This window comes from Monodon monoceros, unplaced genomic scaffold (genome assembly GCF_005190385.1).
Source record: "Monodon monoceros isolate NGI ecotype Baffin Bay Population unplaced genomic scaffold, NGI_Narwhal_1 Super_Scaffold_6, whole genome shotgun sequence".
Classification (NCBI taxonomy): Eukaryota; Metazoa; Chordata; class Mammalia; order Artiodactyla; family Monodontidae; genus Monodon; species Monodon monoceros.
The window spans coordinates 32,792,550-32,816,858 of NW_021703783.1; the positions used below are offsets into that span (position 1 = coordinate 32,792,550).

Consider the following 24,309-nt stretch of genomic DNA (forward strand, 5'->3'; position numbering starts at 1 on the left):
TGGCTGTATCAATTTACATTCCCACCAACAGTGCAAGAGGGTTCCCTTTTCTCCACACCCTCTCCAGCATTTGTTGTTTGTAGATTTTCTGATGTTGCCCATTCTAACTGGTGTGAGGTGATACCTCATTGTAGTTTTGATTTGCATTTCTCTAATAATTAGTGATGTTGAGCAGCTTTTCATGTGCTTCTTGGCCATCTGTATGTCTTCTTTGGAGAAATGTCTCTTTAGGTCTTCTGACCATTTTTGGATTAGGTTGTTTGTTTTTTTTAATATTGAGCTGCATGAGCTGTTTATATATTTTGGAGATTAATCCTTTGTCGGTTGATTCATTTGCAAATATTTGCTCCCATTCTGAGGGTTGTCTTTTCGTCTTGTTTGTAGTTTCCTTTGCTTTGCAAAAGCTTTTAAGTTTCACTAGGTCCCATTTGTTTATTTTTGTTTTAATTTCCATTACTCTAGGAGGTGGGTCAAAAAAGATCTTGCTGTGATTTATGTCAGAGTGTTCTTCGTATGTTTTCCTCCAAGAGTTTTATAATGTCCGGTCTTACATTTAGATCTCGAATTCATTTTGAGTTTATTTTTGTGTATGGTGTTAGGGAGTGTTCCAATTTCATTCTTTTACATGTAGCTGTCCAGTTTTCCCAGCACCACTTATTGAAGAGACTGTCTTTTCTCCATTGTATATTGTTGCCTCCTTTGTCATAGAGTGTGTGACCATAGGTGCGTGGGTTTATCTCTGGGCTTTCTATCCTGTATGATTGATCTATATTTCTGTTTTTGTGCCAGTACCATATTGTATTGATTACTGTAGCTTTGTAGTAAAGTCTGAAGTCAGGGGGTCTGATTCCCTTTTTTCCCTCAAGACTGCTTTGGCTTTTCAGGGTCCTTTGTGTCTCCATACAAATTTTAAGATTTTTTGTTCTAGTTATGTAAAAAATGCCACTGGTAATTTGATAGGGATTGTATTGAATCTGTAAATTGCTTTGGGTAGTATACTCATCTTCACAATATTGATTCTTCCAATCCAAGAACATGGTATATCTCTCCATCTGTTTTTGTCATCTTTGATTTCTTTCATCAGTGTCTTATAGTTTTCTGCCTACAGGTCTTTTGTCTCCTTAGGTAGGTTTATTCCTAGGTATTTTATTCTTTTTGTTGCAATGGTAACTGGGAGTGTTTCCTCAATTCTTTCTGATCTTTTGTTGTTAGTGTATAGGAAAGGAAGAGATTACTGTGCATTAATTGTGTATCCTGCAACTTTACCAAATTCATTGATTAGCTCTAGTAGTTTTCTAGTGGCATCTTTAGGAGTCTCTATGTATAGTATCATGTCATCTGCAAACAGTGACAGTTTTACTTCTTCTTTTCCAATTTGTATTCCATTTACTTCTTTTTCTTCTCTGATTGCTATGGCTAGGACTTCCAAAACTATGTTGAACAACAGTGGTGAGAGTAGATGTCCTTGTCTTGTTCCTGATCTTAGAGGAAATGCTTTCAGTTTTTCACCATTGAGAATGATGTTTGCTATGGGTTTGTCATATACAGCCTTTATTATGTTGCGGTAGGTTCCCTCTATTCCCACTTTCTGGACAGTTTTTATCATAAATGGGTGTTGAATTTTTTCAGAAGCTTTTTCTGCATCTATTGAGAGATCATATGATTTTTCTTCTTCAATTAGTTAATATGGTGTATCACATTCATTGATTTGCATATATTGAAGAATCCTTTCATCCCTGGGATAAATCCCACTTGATCATGGTGTATGATCCTTTTAATGTGTTGTTGGATTCTGTTTGCTAGTATTTTGTTGAGGATTTTTGCATCTATATTCATCAGTGATATTAGTCTGTAATTTTCTTTTTTTGTGGTATCTTTGTCTGGTTTTGGTATCATGGTGATGGTGGCCTCATAGAATGAGTTTGGGAGTGTTCCTTCCTCTGCAATTTTTTGGAAGAGTTTGAGAAGGATGGGTGTTAGCTCTTCTTTAAATGTTTGATGGCATTCACCTGTGAAGCCATCTGGTCCTGAACTTTTGTTTGTTGGAAGACTTTTAATTACAGTTTTAATTTCATTACTTGAGATTGGTCTGTTCATATTTTCTGTTTCCTCCTGGTTCAGTCTTGGAAGGTTATACATTTCTAAGAATTTGTCCATTTCTTCCAGGTTGTCCATTTTATTGGCCTAGAGTTGCTTGTAGTAGTCTCTTATGATGCTTTGTATTTCTGCAGTGTTCTTTGCAACTTCTCCTTTTTCATTTCTAATTTTGTTGATTTGAGTCCTCTCCCTCTTTTTCTTGATCAGTCTGGCTAAAGGTTTATCAATTTTGTTTATCTTCTCAAAGAATCAGTTTTTAGTTTCATTGATCTTTGCTGTTGTTTTCTTTGTTTCTATTTCATTTATTTCTGCTCTGATCTTTATGATTTCTTTCCTTTTACTAACTTTGGGATTTGCTTGTTATTTTTTCTCTAGTTCCTTTAGGTATAAGGTTAGACTCTTTATTTGAAATTTTTCTTGCTTCTTGAGGTAGACTTGTATTGCTATAAACTTCTTTCTTAGAACTGCTTTTGCTGCATCCCACAGGTTTTGGATCATAGTGTTTTCATTGTAATTTGTCTCTAGGTATTTTTTTATTTCCGTGTTGATTTCTTCAGTGATCTCTTGGTTATTTAGTAACATATTGTTTAGCCTCCATGTTTTACACTTTTACATTTTTTTCCCTGTAATTGATTTCTAATCTAATAGCATTGTGGTTGGAAAAGATGCTTGATATCATTTCAATTTTCTTAAATTTACTGAGGCTTGATTTGTGACCCAAGATGTGATCTATTTTGGAGAATATTCTGTGTGCACTTGAGAAGAAAGTGTATTCTGCTCTTTTTAGATGGAATGTCCTATAAATATCAAGTAAATCTATCTGTTCTATTTTGTCATTTAAAGCTTGTGCTTCCTTATTAATTTTCTGTCTGGATGATCTGTCCATTGGTGTATGTGAGATGTTAAAGTCCCCCATTATTATTGTGTTACTGTCGATTTCCTCTTTTATAGCTGTTAGCAGTTGCCTTATGTATTGAGGTGCTCCTAGGTTGGATGCATATATACTTATAATTGTTATATCTTCTTCTTGGATTGATCCCTTGATCATTATGTTGTGTCCTTCCTTGTTTCTTGTAACATTCTTTATTTTAAAGTCTATTTTATCTGATATGAGTATTGCTACACCAGCTTTCTTTTGATTTCCACTTGCATGGAATATCTTCCTCCATCCCCTCACTTTCAGTCTGTATGTGTCCCTAGGTCTGAAGAGCATCTCTTGTAGACAGCATATATATGGGTCTTGTTTTTGTATACATTCTTCGAGCCTGTGTCTTTTGGTTGGAGCATTTAATCCATTCACGTTTAAGGTAATTATCGATATGTATGTTCCTATTACCATCTTCGTAATTGTTATGGTTTGTTTTTGTAGGTCCTTTTCCTGTCTTGTGTTTCCCACTTAGAGAAATTCCTTTAGCATTTTTTGTAGAGCTGGTTTGGTGGTGCTGAATTCTGTTAGCTTTTGCTTGTCTGTAAAGCTTTTGATTTCTCCATCGAATCTGAATGAGATCCTTGCCGGGTGGAGTAATCTTGGTTGTAGATTCTTCCCTTTCATCACTTTAAATATATTGTGCTACTCCCTTCTGGTTTGTAGAGTTTCTGCTGAGAAGTCAGCTGTTAACCTTATGGGAGTTCCCTTGTATGTTATTTGTCATTTTTCCCTTGTTGCTTTGAATAATTTTTCTTTGTCTTTACTTTTTGTCAGTTTGATTACTATGTGTCTCGGCATGTTTCTCCTTGGGTTTATCCTGTCTGGGACTGTCTGTGCTTCCTGGACTTAGGTGGCTATTTCCTTTCCCGTGTTAGGGAAGTTTTCAACTATAATCTCTTCAAACATTTTCTCAGGTCCTTTCTCTCTCTCTTCTTCTTCTGGGACCCCTATAATGCGAATGTTGTTGCATTTAATATTGTCCCAAATGTCTCTTAGGCTGTCTTCATTTCTTTTCATTCTTTTTTCTTTATTCTGTTCCATGGCAATGAATTCCACCATTCTGTCTTCCAGGTCACTTATCTGTTCTTCTGCCTCAGTTATTCTGCTATTGATTCCTTCAAGTGTAGTTTTCATTTCAGTTATTGTATTGTTCATCTCTGTTTGTTTGTTCTTTAATTCTTCTAGGTGTTTGTTCTTTAATTTTTCTATGTGTTTGTTAAACATTTCTTGCATCTTCTCGATCTTTGCCTCCATTCTTTTTCCAAGGTCCTGGATCATCTTCACTATCATTATTGTGAATTTTTTTTCTGGAAGGTTGCCTATCTCCACTTCATTTAGTTGTTTTTCTGGGGTTTTATCTTGTTCCTTCATCTGGTACAAAGTCCTCTGCCTTTTGATTTTGTCTGTCTTTCTGTGAATGTGGTTTTCCTTCCACAGGCTGCAGAATTGTAGTTCTTCTTGCTTCTGCTGTCTGCCCTCTGGTGGATGAAGCTATCTAAGAGGCTTGTGCAGGCTTCCTAATGGGAGGGACTGGTGGTGGATAGAGCTCAGTAAAACTTTAATCCGCTTTTCTGCTGATGTGTGGGGCTGGATTCCCTCCCTTTTGGTTGTTTGGCCTGCAGCGACCCAGCACTAGAGCCTACCCAGCTCTTTGGTGGGGCTAATGGCAGACTCTGGGAGGGCTCACATCAAGTACTTCCCAGAACTCCTGCTGCCAGTGTCCTTGTCCTCGTGGTGAGCCACAGTCACCCCCTGCCTCTGCAGGAGACCCTCCAACACTAGCAGGTAGGTTTTGTTCAGTCTCCTATGGGGGTCACTGCTCCTTCCCCCTGGGTCCTGATGCACACACTACTTTTTGTGTGCCCTCCAAGAGTGGAGTCTCTGTTTCCTCCAGTCCTGTTGAAGTCCTGAGTCAAATCCCGCTAGCCTTCAAAGTCTGATTCTCTAGGAATTCCTTCTCCTGTTGCCAGACCCCCAGGTTGGGAAACCTGACATGGGGCTCAGAACCTTCACTCCAGTGGGTGGATCTGTGCTACAAGTGTTCTCCAGTTTGTGAGTCACCCACCCAGCAGTTATGGGATTTGATATTATTGTGATTGCGCCCCTCCTACCATCTCATTGCAGCTTCTCCTTTGTCTTTGGACATGGGGTATCTCTTTTCGTGAGTTCCAGTGTCTTCCTGTCATTGATTGTTCAGCAGTTAGTTGTGATTCCAGTGGTCTCGCAAGACGAAGTCTATTCATTCTTAACTTAACCAAGTTTCTTAACTGTCTATTCATTAGTTTTCTCATCTGTAAAATGGGATAATTATTTTAATAATGAAATACTTCATTAAGTTATTGTAAGGATTAAATAAAACAAAGCAGGTAAATCACTTACCGCAGTGCCTTGTTAGTATAAATTCAGCAAATGTTATCTACTCTTTTTTTTTTTTTTTTTTTTTTTTTGCGGTACGCAGGCCTCTCACTGTTGTGGCCTCTCCCGTTGCGGAGCACAGGCTCTGGATGCACAGGCTCAGCAGCCGTGGCTCACGGGCCCAGCCGCTCCGCGGCATGTGGGATTCTCCCGGACCAGGACACGGACCCATGTCCCTGCATTGGCAGGCGGACTCTCAACCACTGCGCCACCAAAGAAGCCCTACTTATTTTTAAAATGTGCTAATTTTGTGGAAAATGGAGCACTTACTATCTTAATTTGCACCTCATAAAATATTTCTGGGCTCTCATATATATTTGCTCATTTAATTCTCACAGCATTCATGTTACATAATATGTATTATTATCCACATTTACCAGGTAAAGTTGCTGAGGCTCAGTGAGACTGTTAACTTGTGAGAGGTCACATTTCCAGGAGGTGGCAGAACTGGACTTTAAACTTAGGACTTTGAACCCAGGTTTCTTTCTACTGTGCCACAGATGCCTGCAGTTTTGTTATACTTCAGCTCTATTTAGTTTTATTACTCTCAAGTATATAAAGAAACTCAAATTAGGTTGTAAATAATCAGACATGATTAAAGATCAAAAATATATAAATTAGATGTAATTAAAAATCAGATGTCTATAAATCAGTGCTTTGGATGTGTTAAAGAATTCTTGAAAGGATTGTCATACAAGTTTCAACACACTTCTTGAAATCTTGTTTGTGCTATCATTGAAAATTATACAAAACAAAGGTAAACTTCAGCCTAGTTCTTAACCAAACTATTACAAGTGCCAATGATCTGAATTATTGAGCTTTTGCTATAAAATCAAAAGCAGCTTTGCTTCTAATGTTGATTAATATTGACTGAAAGGAGAACTGTTTGCAGAAAATTATAAGCAGTTATAATAAACATATATAAAGATGTTAGAAACATATGTATCATATTACAGTGATATATAGCATATAATTATTTCTTGCTTATTTTTTTTAAAGCTCTAAATTGAATAACTTATAACCTACAGCTAAATGTATGTATGTATCATAATAATTTTGAGTGGAAAATTATTTGTCACAGGTGTCAACATGAAAACTTAGTAGAACTACTTGGTTTCTCAAGTGATGGAGATGACCTCTGCTTAGTGTATGTTTACATGCCCAATGGTTCATTGCTAGACAGACTGTCTTGCTTGGTAAGATGTTTGTTCATCACATTGTTAGGCTTTATGTTTCTGTGTTGGAATACTGATATTTACTTTGTGACAGGATCATTTAAAGTGTATTAGTCTTAATATTTTTCCTGGTCTGTGAAAACTATACAGTTGGTATGTAAATAACTGGAATTGCCTAGCAGGTGATAATCTAAAATGTAAAAATATCAGTCAAGGCTAGACTTTGAAGATGCTCTTATATATTTTTATTGTTAAATAAGAAATACTAATCCCCATTTGATCTTATTTAGAGATTATTTTTTAACAACTTAAAAAGTGATATTTGTAAATTCTTAGCAATGTAATATAATTGTCAGTAGCTGCTTAGAAAAAATCTTATTATATATTTTCATAGATTTTCTTAATCCCCCTCTTTTTTTTAATTGGTTTGTTTCTTACTTCATAAGGATGATACTCCACCACTCTCTTGGTGCATAAGATGCAAGATTGCTCAGGGTGCGTCTAATGGCCTCAGTTATTTACATGAAAACCATCATATTCATAGAGATATTAAAAGGTAAATGCTACCTTTACAAAGCTTTAGGAAAACTGTCTTAAAGAATAATTTTCTCTCACTCTTTCTATTCACTATTCACATGCACGTCTTAACCTGGAGCACTCCATGAAAGCTCTCCTCACTAAGGATGTCTGTAATCTGCCTTATTTCAAACCCAGTGACCTATTTCCAGCATTCATCCTAATTTACCTTTTTAAAAAGAATAGTATGTTTTTCTGTTCTTCTTGACCACTTTTGCCATGTCAAGATTATTTTCCTTCTTATTTTCTGGATCACTGCTCTTTTCTGAATCACTTTTATCCTCCACGGGTGCATTTCAGTTATCTTTCTTGTTATGTATTTAGTTAGTTAACAAATATTAGTTGAACACTTATGACATGATAGGTACTGTAGATGGTATAGTTAGCAAAAGTAGCATTTGTAGCATCTGACAGCAATCAAATAATCACAAAATAATAACAGAACTTTAGTGTATAGTCTATAGTATTAGTATAAAGAAGAGTTCCCTGAGGAAATGATATTTAAGCTGAGATCCAAAGAATGAACAGGAAATAAGTAGGCACAATTTGAGGGCAGCCATAGAAAATGGGGAAAGAGCATTCTAGGAAGAAGGAACCACATATGTGAGACCAGTGTTGAAAGGGAACGTGGGAGCATGAAGAATTACAGGAAGTGGAATAAATGACTGAAGTGTGGAAATTCAAGGGGCGATTGATGTAAGATAAAATTATGGAAGTAGGCAGAGAGCTAAGCCCTGTAGGACTTAATAGACCAAAATAAGGACGTAATCAGATGCCATTGAAAAAGTGTAAGTAAGAATGTGGCACCACATTTAAGTTTTGAGAAGATCACTTTGACCTGAGTGTAGAGAACAGTTTGTAAGAAGGGGTGTCTTGGAGCCTATCATAGAAGGCTTGGTGGTAGCAGTTCATATGAAGAGACGTGAACAGATTTGAGAGCTTCAGATGGCAAGTCTTGCTGATTCTTGGCTGCAGGGGCATCAGGGAGAGTGACATATCAGGAGTGACACCAGGATTTATGGCTTCCAGAACTGAATTCTGGAATGACTGTGACATGATTCACTTACAGAGAAAGCACTGAAAGAGGACCAGGCTGGGGGTGGAAAATGTGAGTTCTCTTTTGTACGTGTTGTGTTAGAGGTTCCTTTAAGATATAGAAGTGAGTAGAGGTGTTAATCAGTGTGATGTACATGTTGGAGCTGAAAGAAGTCTGAGCTGAAGACATCAATTTGTGTATTACTTGCATATGGGTGTTAATTGAAGAGCTATCATATGGTTGTCTTCACTTTAAGAGAGAACTAGATTAGGAAAAATTCCCAAGATTTAGTCCTGAGGAACTTCAAGACTTAATGGCCAAGTAGAAGAGAATGAGTCTAGAAAGGAATCTAAGAAAGTATTGCAAGTAAGCTGAAAACCAGGAGAGTGTGGTATCCCTGAGAACAAGGAAAGAGAGTTTCCCTAGAAGAACTAGTCAAAAGTGTCAATTGCTTTTTTGGTCATTAATGACTTTATGGAGACCTACTTCCATGTAGTAATTGGGTCAGAATTCAGGTTGTAGTTGAGCAGAGAATGGGAGCGAGAGAAATGAGAGGTGAGTATAGACAGTCTGATAAGACGTTTAGCCCATGAAGAGGGATAACTGGAAATTAGTGTGTCATTCAGGAAGCTTTTTTTTAAGATGGCAGAGACTAAAGCATGTTTTTGTGTCTATGGGAAGAAGGAGGTGATAGAACAGAAGAGAGAAATGAGATAATTTATAGCATAAGGTTCCTGAGAATGTAGAAAGGAGTCCAAGTAGAGGGACTAGCCTCAGATAAGAGAAGAGACACCATCTCCCATCCCTTACACATTGGTGTATTCCAGTTGGTGTGTTCTTACCTCATCGTCTCTTTGGTTCATCCTACATATTCTTGCTGAGTGATATATTGACTTTAACTTCTACCTCTATGTGGGCAACTCTCAAATTGGTATCATTAGCCTCCAGTCCTATATTTTCAGTGTTTACAGACCAAATCACCCCACCGAGATGTCCCACAGCAACCTGTAAGTCAACATGTCAGAAATCACTCATTCCTCTTCCAACCCAAGTTCTTCCTTCTGTATTTCTTTCCTAATCAAATGAAGTCAGTATTCATCCTGTCTCCCAAGCTAAAGACTTTCTCATTCCCCATATCATACAAATTACAAAGTTCTATTGAGTGTGCCTCAAAATTTGCACCTCCTTTTTCTCCCCAGCCTTTATTTACACTCTATCTCTTGTTTGCTTTATTACAAACTTTCCTGGTCATCCTTTAACCAGTCTGTACCAGTTCTCATCTATGCAGTACTATACTGACAGGTTGTGGTCCTAAAAATCAAGTCTGATAACATCAATTCCCTACTATGAACCCATTAGCTGGTATCCTGCTGCTCACAGGATAAAGTTCAAGCTCTCCTCATGTTCCACTGACACCAGTTTCTTCAAATTGATCATATGTTTTTTGTTTTCATCACTGTGTTCATGTTGCTCCATTTGTCTGAGATGCCTTTCTTTCCTTCTTTTAACCTCAACTTGTAACAATCCTTCAAGACTATGCACTCTTTTCACCTTCTACTTGGAATTTTCTGCGGTTCTTCCAGACACATGGTTGTTCTCTCAGCATTTTGTGCCTAATATCACCATTATGAATACTTACTGGATTTTAAAAAATTATTCCTATACCTTTGTTACAGATAAGATTCAAAGATAGCCCCGATGCCCAGCCCTGAGCTTAAATACTATAAAACATTGGGGGTCCTCAATAAAGTTTTGTTGAATGAAAGTATGAGTGTAGGAGCACATGCATAAAATGAATGAATGAAGATCTTTTAGCCATATTCTTTCCTCTTCAAAAGATTTCAGATAATACCCCCCAAGAAATGAAATAAATAATTAAGAAACTTTAGTTGAAAATTTGTTTTAAAATGAATTGGGATATTTTAGGAAAGGAATTAAGAAGGGTGCTTTAGGACACTTCGAGGGAAGTTACCTTGTAATAAATTATTTGTGAAATAATAAAAATATCTCTCACTAATATCAACAGCTTTATTTCACTTTTATTCTCCTTAGATTTCCCCTCAAGAAACAATAAGGAAAAGAAGACAATTTTATTTCTCTTTAGCTTTAATCTGAAATTCTCATTTATTTACACAAATTTCAGGCTTTTATGATGTATATTATAAAGTGGGATACTGTATAAATACAAACATTCATACACCTACCTAAGGAACTATTTGATTTGCTTGAAAAGAAAAACTTTTTTTCAGTGCAAATATCTTACTAGACGAAGACTTTACAGCCAAAATATCTGACTTTGGGCTTGCACGGGCTTCTGAGAAGTTTGCCCAAACTGTCCTGACAAGCAGAATTGTGGGAACAACAGCTTATATGGCACCAGAAGCTTTGCGAGGAGAAATAACAGCCAAATCTGACATCTACAGCTTTGGTGTGGTAAGTTTCATATATATATATGTACACACACACACACACACACACACACACACACACACGCATAAAATAATATATATATAATTAGTAACAATAATCATTCTGGCTGTATCTGTGAAATTGAAATAGAATATTTTGAATACACCTGTGTTGCTTAGCTCTCTTACATAAAGATTAAAATTGTTCACTTTAACCTCTAGTTAAATGAGAAAGTTATAAAAACTACTCTGAATTTGTAAAACTTTTAAATTGATTTCTGAAATTACTGCAAGAAATAATTTTTTGCCACATGAATTAATATGAAACTTGAATTAATGCGTAAAACAAATTGTGTCATACAGTATGCACTTTAATGTCATGTTTTAAAAATGAAATATTTTTTGAAGGAAATATGCTTTGGCATTTTCTGATCTACCAGTCTGTTCCTAATAACTTTTATGATGGTATGAGGAGTGGATGGGAGTGGTTGGAGAAATTGGGTGCTTCTTTATCTTATTTATTCATATGTGTTTCATTTATGGATATTTATCTTCATAGTACTGTGAAGTTAAGGCACAGGGTTCTAGGATATGCCTGAGGTTTAGAAAATAATATTCTCCTAAGAACCAGAGAAAATTATTCTTGTGAAAAATCCTCTGCAAGACAGGAAAAGCAGTGTCCAGAACACATGTTGAGGGGGTGCTGATTGTTTAGTAAGTTGCCAGTAGAAAAGAACTGCTTGTGGGTATGGGTGGGATCCGAGGTGTCCGGGAAGAAAGAGTGGTCAGAAATGACCACAGCTCGTGTTCTTTCCGCTTTCATGCCTAAAGGGCATAATGCAGTGTGTGGAAATTGTTCATCAGATTTCATAATCAAGAGTTATGTTCCTTCTAGTTTCTATATGTTGTCTTGAGTCATATTAATGGATTTTACTTTCTTCTTAGGTTTTACTAGAAATAATAACTGGACTTCCAGCTGTGGATGAACACCGTGAACCTCAGTTATTAGTAATTGAAAGATTTCATTTTTTCCAGTTCTTTTCTATATGCATTTAGAATCTAAATTTCTGTGGGTAAATTTGGTATCTAGAAATGTCATTTTCTATTGGCAGTCTTTCTGTTGGCAATTACATAGTGGCATATGGAAAGAGCATCAAATATTTCTAATCTCAGCTCTGCCTTGAAATATTTGTGAAGCTTGGAAAAGACACATATATTCTATGTTCTAGTTTCTTTGTGTCTAAAATCACAACAGGGCTATATGATTTATGAGGTCTCCTCCAGTATATGTTTATTTTGTTACTTTCATGGTGATTACTAATAGCAGAGAGGAAAAGCAACATTTGCTTCCTTTGAAATTTATATCAGAATAGAATTGCTAATAAAATTCTTTATCCATTTCTATTATGGAGTATTTTTTAATAAAGTTATCATAGAAAATTTTACCTGTGTGTTATATTAGGCATTCATTGACAATTATATAAATAGACTAACTGAATGCTAAAACTATAGGAAAATTATGCCATGCCTTTTTTTTCCTATATATTAAATTTTAAGAACTTGGAGAGTCTTCTAATAAAATTAAAGACTTACAGAAATACCTAGTACTATATATAAGTTTTTCTTAAAATTAGTTAAATAACTACACTGACTTTATTCTAATTTATGTGTTCTAATGGAACAAACCAGTGTGACAAATTCAGACAACATGTGTATACCAGATTATTCCCCTAGAATGAGGATTAGAAAGTCAAAGGTATAATATATTTGCTCAAAGGCTTGGTGCCATACTTTTAAGAAATACCATAAGTATAATATCTCTATATTACAACATTGCTACAAGTTTCCCTTATAAAACTATATATTACAAAGCTCTCCATGGGTTCCTGGATATGTAGTAATGAATATTACATGCTATATAGTATTTCACATTAAAATATATTTATAAAACATAGTTGTGAAAAGTTAATATTCTTGTAATATTTCATAATATTTTACAGTAGCACATAGTGAAATTTTGTCTTATCAAAGAAATAAAATTCTCTGTCCCATTGGTTCTTGGAGGTCAGGAAAGAAGCCTGGGCTGGAGTTACAATTTTTGAGCTGTTCGTGTACAGGCATGCCAAAGCTTTGTGTGTTGATTGGATTATACAGAGAAAGTGTGTAGGTGAAAAATATAGGAGGAAAAAATTACCGCAAAGTAGGGTTTTAAATGACAAATTCATTCTCTCATAGTTCTGGAAGCCAGAAGTCTGAAATAAAAATTTTGTCAGGGCTACATTCCCTCTGCAGACTCTAGGGGAGAGTCTTCCCTTGCCTCTTCCAGCTTCCAGGAGCTGTTGACATTCCTTGACTTGTATGCACATCCCTCCAATTTCTGCCTCTGTGATCACATTGTCTTCTCCTTTGTGTCTTTTTTTTTTCTTCTTTCTGTCTCTTAAACAGATGCTTGTCATTGGATTTAGGGCCCACCTGGGTAATCCAGGATGATCTCATCTCAAAATGCTTAGCTTAATTACATCTGCAAAGACCTTTTCTCCAAATACAGTCACATTCACAGGTTCTGGGGATTAGGACTTGGACATATCTCTTGGGGGCTACCGCTCAACCCACTACACCATCCTAGTCCTCCACCTCTCTCCCGATTGATTACCTTTTCATCGTGGCCCTGCCCCCTTTCTCTTCCTCCCTCTTTCTCTTTGATTCAACAGTGTGAGTACGCATAGAGAAGTGTGCCTGTGCAGGGAGGGGGTCTGCATTCAGAAGCTGGAATTGCATCATCAGAAGCACAGCAAAGAAGCAGACCTCCTTGTGCTGGCCGCCAGTAAATACTGCTGAGTACATGAGAGCAATTAGCTCAGTCGCATAAATACAAAAACCAATAGGCGGGTTTCCCTGGTGGCACAGTGGTTGAGAGTCAGCCTGACGATGCAGGGGACACGGGTTCGTGCCCCGGTCCGGGAAGATCCCACATGCCGCGGAGCGGCTGGGCCCATGAGCCATGGCCGCTGAGCCTGCGTGTCCAGAGCCTGTGCTCCGCAACGTGAGAGGCCACAACACTGAGAGACCCGCGCACCGCAAAAAAAAAAAAAAAACAATAGGCAAATGGCTGAAAGTTTCTAGGAGGGAGGTATATATGTATGCATAAGTAAGTAAGTAAATAAATAGAGATTCTCCTAGATGTCTTCAATTCTTAATAAGGTTACAACGGTAGATAGTAAACTAAGAGTAAATGTTATTATGATGTAGATTAAATAATTTAAATGTATTCTTTTATAATATAATTGATAATATAGGTTAATTATAATATAAATATAATTTATATTTATCTATAAATACATTTATAAATTTATCTGATTTGTTTCCCTTTTATTTGACACTCAAAGTTTTAACATTTGTCTTAAAGCTGGATATTAAAGAAGAAATTGAAGATGAAGAAAAGACAATTGAAGATTATATTGATACGAAGATGAATGACATTGATCCCACTTCCATTGAAAATATGTACTCTGTTGCCAGTCAATGTCTGCATGAAAAGAAAAATAAAAGACCAGACATTAAGAAGGTAATTTTTTTTAACATATAGTTAAAAAGTGAAGGAGGTGGGGTTTGTCATTTTTTCCTTAGTGTACATTTCAAACCAACTATTTAATGTGGTTCTTTTGTTTTTTCTATCTTTCTTTCTTTATAAAAGGTTCAACAACTGCTGCAAGAAATCACAGCTTCTTAAAACTTTACTGGAATAGACTCTTGGGTTTTTATATACAGCTATCTAAATCATTTTTTAAACTAAGATTTTTTTGTAAGCATTCTTCTTTACCTTTGACAAGGCAGCATGATGAAGTGCAGTGGTTATTAAAGCTTGTGTAGAACCCCCAATATATAGAACAAACAAAAGTAGAGCCACCGTAGCAACACTTAGCCCTGCTTTCACTCTGAGGTCTTACCGTAATCCCTGAGATCTCCTTGGAACTTTACCAAACACAGTATGAAAACTCAGAATTAACAAAAAAGAGGACTGAACTATAGGGTGAAAAGACCCTGGGCTGAAGCCTGACTCCACTACTAATTTTCTGTAAAGCTTTGGGCAACCTCTTAGCTGCTTTGAACCTTGGTTTTTTCACCTGTAACGTTGGACTAATTATCTACTGTGCCTCTCTGACAGGTAGTCATGAAAATCAAATGATGCAAAATATGTACAGGCACTTTGTAACTTGTAAAGTGATATAAAATTTAATGTTTACATAAATGATTATAAAATGCTATTACAGCCATGTGTTTATAGGGTCATGTTCACAGTGTGCTATTTTAAGCAATCATTCACCATAAGCCAGTTATGCCCTGATGATACTCCCATGATGATATGGCCATTGTTAGATTATGTTATATGGGAAATTTGAAAGCATTTTGCAGATGCAGTTATAGTCCCTCATCAGCTGACTTTGACTGTCAATAAGGAGATGCTGCTTTGGGGGCTGGACCTAATAAGGTGAGCTTAGAAGAGCTTACAAGAAGTCCAAGAGATTCTCCTGTAGGCCTTGAGGTAAGCTACCATGTTGTAGGAAGGCCACATTGGCTAAGATCTATGGGTGGCCTTTAGGAGATGAAAGCTACCTTCCGGCTATCAGCCAGCAAGAAAAAATTGGAATCTTCGTTGTACAGCCTCAAGAAACTGAATTCTTCCAACAACCTAAATTAGCTTAAAAGAGTGCTCCAAACTTCAGATGATACCATAGCCCCCACTGACACCTAAATTTCGGCCTTGTGAGACCCTCAGTAGAAAACATGGACTTCTGTGCCTGGACATGCAGAATTGTGAGATAATAAATAAGTTGCTATAAGCCACCAAGTTCGTGGTAATTTTTTATGCAGCAATAGAAAATGAATACAGATATTCTCATGATGATTCTCCCACAGGGCTACCCCATCATGTTCACAGGTTCTGTCCACAATACCAAATATCTGCAATTATTCATTCATTCAATACACTGGGTATCATTAGTTCTTTCATTAACACACTCAAAACAAGAGTATGTAGCGTGAGCTATAGTAGAAGATGATCATCCTCTATATTGTACTGTTTAGACCTTCCTAAATGCTTTCTTGGGAAACAGAGAGAGTACTGTTTTCAAATCAATCACCTTTATAAACTAAGCATTTAAGCAAAAAACATTTGCTAGTTGAAAAGCAAAATAAATAAAATGACTTGGTCACATTAATCTCAACAGGAACTCACATAATTTGAGGCACGGTATGGCTTATAACCCTGAAAATAATAATGTTATTTTAAAATATAATGAGAGACTTCCCTGGTGGTCCAGTGGTTAAGACTCCATGCTCCCAATGCAGGGGACACGGGTTCGATCCCTGGTTGGGGAACTAAGATCCCTCATGCCCCGTGGCATGGCCAAATAAAATAAATTAAAATTTTTTTTAAAAATAAAATATAATGAGTTAACTATTACTTGAAATAAAAGCATATACGTAAAATGCCATGGATGTAGCTGTGGTTATGGGCTGTGACCAAACCATATTAAAAATGTTTTAATGAGTAACCTGTTTCATTGATTTTGAAAATTTCACAGTATAATTTGGTAGATGTTTCCATTCCAATCAAATGGAATTGATATCAGACTTTCCAAAATTAGGCATGGCTTCTCTCTCAGGATAAGACTGTACCTTAACTCTTTTGAGAGCCACAATACAGTCAATCCAAGATTCCAAAGCAAGATTCCACATGGTTTCATGCCTGATGGTGTGTGATGCATCGTGGACCCTTGAACTTGTGTGACTCACTTAACTCTAGGAATGAACAGCAGGGGGGTTGCCCTCAGCTTGCAGCTGAGCAGGACTTGACTAAAGTTCTGAGGAGAATAATGTACAGGCTCTTTTCACTGTTTCCTCAAGGCAGAATTTAATGGCCTGTGGTGACATCTAGTTGAAGCATTTTCTTAACTGCATTTGGAATATACTTCCCCCTAATCTTTTATAGAAACAGAAAAAAATAGATTTTTGAAAAAAATGTTTGACAGAGGTTTTGATGTGAACTTGTAACGTTGCCTCCAACAACTGATGATTGTGCAAACCAATAAGTAATGAGACCACAGTAGAGAACCACTGGCCTACCCCATTTCCAGAAAGAACAACTGCCTTTCCCCCCATATTTCTAACCCATTGATTTGCGAGCTAGCCAACTAAAAGTTTTTAATTCTGAATTTCTCTCAATATGTTCTATGAGGAACAAGCAGATAATAGGAACAATTAGTCAATGTTTTGCTTTACTTTTCTGACATATAATTAAGACAAATTTAAGACATTCTAAAGCATTTATTGCTCTGATCACTTTTTCTTCTATAACTATATAAAATGGCTATAGATCCCAGCTACCTATGATCCCATTTTTCACTTTCAAAACAAGCGTATATTTTATTTTTTCCAACTTTATGGCAGTATAATTGACAAATAAAAATTGTATGTACTTAAGGTGTTCAAAGTGATAGTTTGATATATATCCCTCAGTATCCCCAGGGCATTGGTTCCTGGACCCCTGTGGATACCAAAATCTATAGATTCTCAAGTCCCTTATATAAAATGATATAGTATTTGCATATAACCTATGCACATCCTCCTGTATGCTTTAAATCATCTTTAGATTACTTATAACATCCAGTACAATGTAAATGTGATGTAAATAGTTGTAAATACAATGTAAATATGTAAATAGTTGCCAATGTGGCAAATTCATTTTGCTTTTTTGAACTTACTGGAATATTTTTTCAAATATTTTCAATCCACACTTGGTTGAATCCACAGATGCAGAACCCATGGATACAGGGGGCTGACTGTACATTGTGAAATGATTACCACAGTCAAGCTAACTAACACATCCACCACCTAACATAGTTACTTTTTTAGTTATTTTGATGTGGTGAGGCTACTTAAGATCTACTGTCTTAGCAAATTTCAAGTATACAATGCAGTGTTACTAACTATAGTCACCATGCTGTACTTTAGATCCCCAATATTTACTTATTTTGTAACCAAAAGTTTAACCCTTTGACCAACCTCTCCCCATACTCCTTTAAAGTTTGTACTATTCCACTATATGAATGGACACAGATAGGACTGGCTTTTTAATCATTCAAATTCTAGTCTCAAAAATAGTATGGAGGCAACAACAGTGAATCTCCAAAATTAATACTAAGATTTCATTTCTCAGATGAAATTAGGAAAAATCATTTTATGAAATATTCTCACCTAAAACAAAAATCAGTAAATTAATTCATCAAATATTTATTGATTGTTTTCTGTGGTCCAGACACTTGTAAAAGTAATGTACATATCCAAAGTCCCTGTTCTCCAGGAGCTTGTTCTCAAGAGAAAGTCTCTGTTCAGATGGAGATGATAATATACAAGTAAATAAGTAAGACAACATCAGGTAGTGAGAAGTGTTAAGGAAATGTTAAAACTATGTATTGTGATAGATTCCCTTGGCTAAGAAGGTTTAACAACACCCAAGCTAAAAAAAAAAAAAAAAAAAAAAAGGCAAGAAAGAAAAGAAAAAGGGAAGGAGGGAAAGGAGGAAGGAAGGAAGGGAGGGAGGAAGAAGGAGAGAAAGCAAGAGAGAGAGAGAGAGAAAGAAAGAAAGAGGAAGGAAGGAAGAAGAAAGAAAAGGAAGAAACAAAACAGGAAGGAAAGAAGGAAGGGAAGGAAGGAAGAAAAGAAGAAAGAAAGAAAGGAAGAAAGAAGGAAAAGAAAGAAAAAGAAAGAGAAAGAAAAGAAAGAAAGGAAGAAAGAAAGAGAAAAGAAAGAAAGAAGGCAGGCTACCAGTGTGTAGTCTCAGAAATGACTAGAATGTACTGTAACTTAAAAAATAATAAAAAATCCTAAACTGAATCAAGTTTTATTTACATGTTAGACTGTGTTATTCGAGACCTTTGGGTCAGCAATGAGCCAAGAAGAAGACGCTGTCACAAAGTTTCTACTACTATCCTGGGAAAAGGAATACTGTGTTTCAGATTATGTCAGATATTTTCCTCTACTGGCTATTTATACATCAGGGTAATTTGGTGAAGATAGTGGTTAAAATCATCTAATCTGTTTGGCTCACACTAATGCCATGTTTATCTGGCAGTCTTTTCTTTTCATTTTGATTTTTTGTCTGGATTTGCCTTTTGGAAGATAATGCACAGTGGCAAAGACTGTTACAACCTACATATCAGTTTCTATTGCAGAATATATTTTTATGAATAGTAAGATCACATTCTGGTTTATACTGAAGTCTTTTGAAAGTTTAGGTAGTATGAATTAAATCATCAGAGATTGATCATCTCAGGCTGTCCCACAATGATGATATCTAAACCCTAGACTGTGACTGGCCCCTTCTTCTGCGACAGCCTTTCTAATTGCCAGATGGTGTCTTCACCTCTTTTAAGAATTAGAATGGAGGTAATGCTACAGTGGTAATCATTTTGCAGTATATAAGTGTATCAAATCAACATGTTGTACACCTTAAATTTACACAGTATTATAATGTGGACAGACCTAGGGTCTGTCATACAGAGTGAAGTAAGAAAGAGAAAAACGAATATTATATGTTAATGCATATATGTGGAATCTAGAAAAATGGTACAGATGAACCCATTTGCAGGGCAGGAATAGAGACACAGACATAGAGAACAGACGGGTGGACACAGAGGGGGAAGGGGAGGGTGGCATGAATTGGGAGATTAGGATTCACATATATACACTACCATGTGTAAAATAGATAGCTGGTGGGAACCTGCTGTATAGCATAGGGAGCTCAGCTCAGTGCTCTGTGATGACCTAGATAGGTGGGTTGGAGGGGGGGTAGGAGGGAGTTCCAAGAGGGAGGGGATATATATACACATATAGCTGATTCACTTCGTTGTACAGAAGAAATTAACACAACATTGTAAAGCAATTATACTCCAATTAAAATAAAATAAAAGGTTAAATGAGGACTACCTTCTTAGCCCATCTTCCCCTTTATAAAATATCTAAATAATGATAGAACTTTTATAGAAAAGAGATGCATATCACCATTATATATCTTAGAGAAAGACTAGAATCCTTTAGAGCAATAACAGAGTTTGACTATTATAAATTAATGAGTGGCCTTAAAACTGTTGACATACTGACCAATATCTGTTTAAAAATAAATTCAATGTCACTTCCATTAGTGGCATGCATTGGTCAAATATTCTTAAATCAATTCATAAGTTAGTGGAGGGAACATGCTATATCTTACTCTGTTAAACATATTAGAAAGCCCTGCCATACCAAGATTCTTTTTTTGCCAAGAAAGATCAATAATAGCACCTGCCCTTAAATATACAGGCCTGGAAAATGGCAAAGGAGCTCTAAAAATTCTCCTCCCCATGAAAAAATAAGAAAAGGCTAGCAAAAATTGTCAAAATTGACTTTTTCAGAACTGAAAACCAATCGAAGGTTTGCAGCATCTCCAAGAGCATTTATTCAAGAAAAACAGCTGAATCTCAGTAAGAACAACAAGCTTTGTGGCATTTTAACTTACACTAGTCCTATCTGCTGCTTCCTAGCTCAGCAGTAGCCTTGAAAATAACAGCCCACATTTTTGGTACCAGAGGGAACAGAACAGAGCTGGAGCTCTTCAAAGCCTGGTTCTGAAAGAACTGTAATTATTTGACCTGTCTGGAGGTTCCCTGGAAGACCCCATTCAAAGGCTTATATTTTCTGACCTGACTAAAGCTAACCTAGCACTAAAAGCCTCTATATGGAGTCATTTTTCAAAACCATTTACTGGCAAATGTTTTAATCATAGCTGCCTGAGGTGATGAATAACCACTGGGACAAACAATAGGCTAAAGAGCTTAAATGGAAAAGCTGAGGGAGAAGATGTGCATTATGGCTTTGAAAGTCTCCAATGCATTTGGAGCCATGCACATATGTAAGGCCGTGTGCATGCTCAAAAAACCTGAGAAGGTCCTAAGCTCTCACCTCTGGCTGATCTTCAGGCTCTGTACAAGTAGGTAGTGAAAGCTAAGGCAGAGTCTAAGCTGCCTGACTGAGTGTGGATGGTGTGTCTCAACATGAACACAGAGCCTGTAGCAAAAACTGGAGCATTTATTGGTTTCAGATGTTTAAGGAATCTCTGTCCATTCATTAGCTGATGACTAAGCTGAGTTGAGATTTCAGTGGCCACACATCACAAAGAATACAGACTTTACAAAATTAGCTCATAAAGTCACTAAATAAACAAAAACTAAAACAATTAGCAACAGCAACAAACCTTGGGGAGGGGGCAGTCTGATGCCCAGAGTTTCCGCATTATATTATTTTAAATTCCCAGCTTTCAGTAAAAATATACTAGACATGCAAGGAACAGCAAAGTATGGCTTATACCCAGGAAAAAAGAAAGCCCATAGAAGCTGTACCTAAGGAAGCCCAGATGTTGTGCTTACTAGACAAAGACTTTAAATCAGCTATTTTAAATATGTACAAGAGTTAAAGGAAATTGTGGATAAAGAATTAAAGGAGACTGTGAGAACAGTGTCTTACCCAATAGATGATATCAATAAAGAGAGATAAATTTAGAGAAGTCCCAAAGTTGAAAAGTACAATAACTGGAATGACAGATTCATCAGAGGGCCTAACTAGCAAATTTGAGCAGGCAAAAAACAAAGAGTTATCAATCTTGAATAAATCAATTGAGGAACAGAAAGAAAAAAGAAAGAAGAAAACTGAGCAGATCCTCAGAGACCTGCATGGTAGCTTCAAGGTAACCACCATATGTATAATGGCAGTTCCAGAGGAGAGGTGAGAAAGTACTAGAAAGAGTATTTGAAGAGTGAATGGCCAAAAACTTACAAAATTTTATGAAAAATATTAAGTCACACTACCAGGAAAGTAAGAACCGCAAGTAGAATCAACTCAAAGAGATCTTACTCCTAGACACAGCAAAATCAAAGACAATCTTGAAAGAAGCAAGAAACAAGAGATTTAGCAGGTATAAGGGATCCTCAATAGGATTATTATCTGATTCTCCATCAGAAACCATGGAGGTCAGAAGGCATGATATATTCAAGTGCTGAAAGAAAAAGAATTTCAACGAGTAATTCTAACAAAACAATCCTAAAATATTGAAGGAGAAAATAAGACATTCACAGATAAATAAAAGTTGAGAGAACCTGTCACAAGAAAATCTGCTCTTTGAGAAAAGAGGAAGTCCTTCAAGCTGAAATGAGAGAACACTAGAGACTAAATAAAATCCACAGGAAGAAATAAAAAGCACCAGTAAAGATACTACAAAGGTAAACATAAAAGACATTAAAATGTATTTTTTGTTTCTGACTAAAGCAAATAATTATGCCATGAAGCAATAATTAAAAATCTGTGTTGGCAGACACACAATGTGTAAAGATATAAATTGTATGACAGTAATGGTTCAAAGGAGGGGGCTGGGCACAGAGCTACACAGGAACAAATTTTCTGTATATTACTGAAATTAAGTTTATATTACTCCAAACTATATTTTTTATAAGTTAAGATGTTAATTGTAATCCCCAGGACAGCACTAAGAGAATAACTCAGAAAACATGGAAAAAGAAAGGACAAGAAAATTAAAATACATGGAATATATATAAATATATATATATAAATTTGCCCCTCACTTCCTGCATTACTGCCTTCTTTTGTGTTAAATATACATATTTTTATACATAATAATATATATTATAAAGTAATATATTTATTATATTTATATATTATTTATATATAAGTTTATAATATATAATATATAACATGTTATACTTAATATATTACATATTGCATTATATTGTATTATAATATACATTATATTAATATTATGTATAAAATATATTAATATTATGTATAAATATATACTATATTACATATTATTATATTATATATAAAATATATTTTATAATAGATATATAATATATAAAAGTATATATTACACATAATATATTGCATATTACATATATTAATAAATATATTGTATTATACTATATTACATACAATAATATATGTATTATATTATACTACATTATATATATAATATGTAATATATTATAACATGCATATATTATATATGTACTTTATATACAATAATATGTAATATATCATATATTATATATTATATATATTAAATATGTAATATACTGGGGCAGAGTCAAGATGGCAGAGTAGGAGGATGTGGAGTTCGTGTCTTCTCACAACTAGGGCACCTACTAGGTGCTGGTGGGGGACCTCAGACACCTAAGGGGATGGGAGGAATCCCTGCGCAACCAGGTAAGAAGTGGGAGGGAAGTGGGGGAGGGAAAGCAGAGGTGGGATGGGACCAGTGCCCCTGAGGGTGTGCTGGGGGAGGGGAGAGGTTCCCACGAGTGGAACAGTCCACTCACAGCAAGGAGGTCAGCAAGGACAGAGAGGGACCTATGCAAGATCAGGGCATCAGAGGGTAATGTGGCCAACATCTCCCTTGCCTGCTCAGGCCCTGGCGAGCCTGCTGGAGTCCTGAGCCTTAACCCTCACCCTTTGGGGCCCCTCCAGCCACGCAGGTCCTGGGCCTGAGCCCAGGACCTACACAGGACCTGGCAGCCCAAGTGTGGCCCCTGACAGGGCCTCCTCTGGCCAAGTGGATCCAGGCAGACCGAACAGGCCTCCTGGCTGCGCCAGCCCCTGTGGGTGTGCTTGTGGAGGACTATGTCCCAGTTGGCTTGCACGGGCACATGTGCTCTGGGCCAGTTTCAGGAAGAGATGTTGGTGAGAGGAACACACAGAGGTGGGACTGACACAGCAGGTCCAGAGACCTACCTAGAGATCTTGGAGGCCTACCACGGAGGCAGGGGGAGGCTGTAGCTCACCACTGGGGCAAGGACACTGATAGAGGAGATACCAGCGTACTACTTTTTTAAAACTTTTATTCTTATTTTATTTATTTATTATTTTATTTTTCTTTCTTTCTTTCTTTCTTTCTTCCTTCCTTCCTTTCTTCCTTTGTTTCTTTCTTTCTTTCTTTATTGCTGTTGTGGTTCTGTTTTGCTTTGTTTCATTCTTATTGTTATTTTTCCTAATATATTTTTTATTTTTATAATTTTATATTATTCTTTATTCTTTGTTATTTTTCTGCTCTTTTCTATTTGTTGCTTTTTCTCTCTCTCTCTTTTTTTTTTTTTGCTGTGCCACATGGTTTGCAGGGTCTTGGTTCCCAGTCCAGTGGTTAGGCCTGAGCTCCTGTAGTAGGAGCACTGAGTCCAAGCTGCTGGACTAACAGAGAACGTCAGGTCCCAGTGATATTAATCAGTGTGAGGTCTCCCGAAGGTCCTCATCTCAGCACCAAGACCCGGCTCCACCCAACTGCCTGCAAACACAAATGCTGGACACCATAGGCCAAACAACCAGCAAGACAGGAACACAGCCCCACCCATCAAAAAAAAAAAAATGAGAAGACAAAAAACTATGTCACAGACGAAGGAGCAAGGTAAAAACCTACAAGACCAAATAAGTGAAAAGAAAATAGGCAAACTACCTGAAAAAGAATTCAGAATAATCATAGTAAAGATGATCCAAAATCTCGAAATAGAATGTAGGCATGGATCAAGAAAATATGAGAAATGATTAACAAGGACCTAGAAGAACTAAAAAACAAAC

General features: G+C 36.4%; 1 protein-coding gene across 4 annotated transcripts in view; it reads left to right on the top strand.

Annotated features, from left to right (window-relative positions):
- Window positions 1-15,476, top strand: part of IRAK4 (interleukin 1 receptor associated kinase 4) — a 29,913-nt gene extending 14,437 nt beyond the window's left edge. For 3 of the 4 annotated variants that reach the window (XM_029205312.1, XM_029205314.1, XM_029205313.1), the window contains exons 7-12: window positions 6,522-6,636; window positions 7,062-7,171; window positions 10,477-10,660; window positions 11,581-11,643; window positions 14,042-14,200; window positions 14,330-15,476. In XM_029205312.1, coding sequence (XP_029061145.1) covers window positions 6,522-6,636; window positions 7,062-7,171; window positions 10,477-10,660; window positions 11,581-11,643; window positions 14,042-14,200; window positions 14,330-14,365 — 667 coding nt within the window. In that variant the 3' untranslated portion in view covers window positions 14,366-15,476. The remainder of the gene's footprint in view (window positions 1-6,521; window positions 6,637-7,061; window positions 7,172-10,476; window positions 10,661-11,580; window positions 11,644-14,041; window positions 14,201-14,329) is intronic. The other variant, XM_029205315.1, reaches the window with a different exon arrangement.
- Window positions 15,477-24,309: the final 8,833 nt, after the last annotated feature.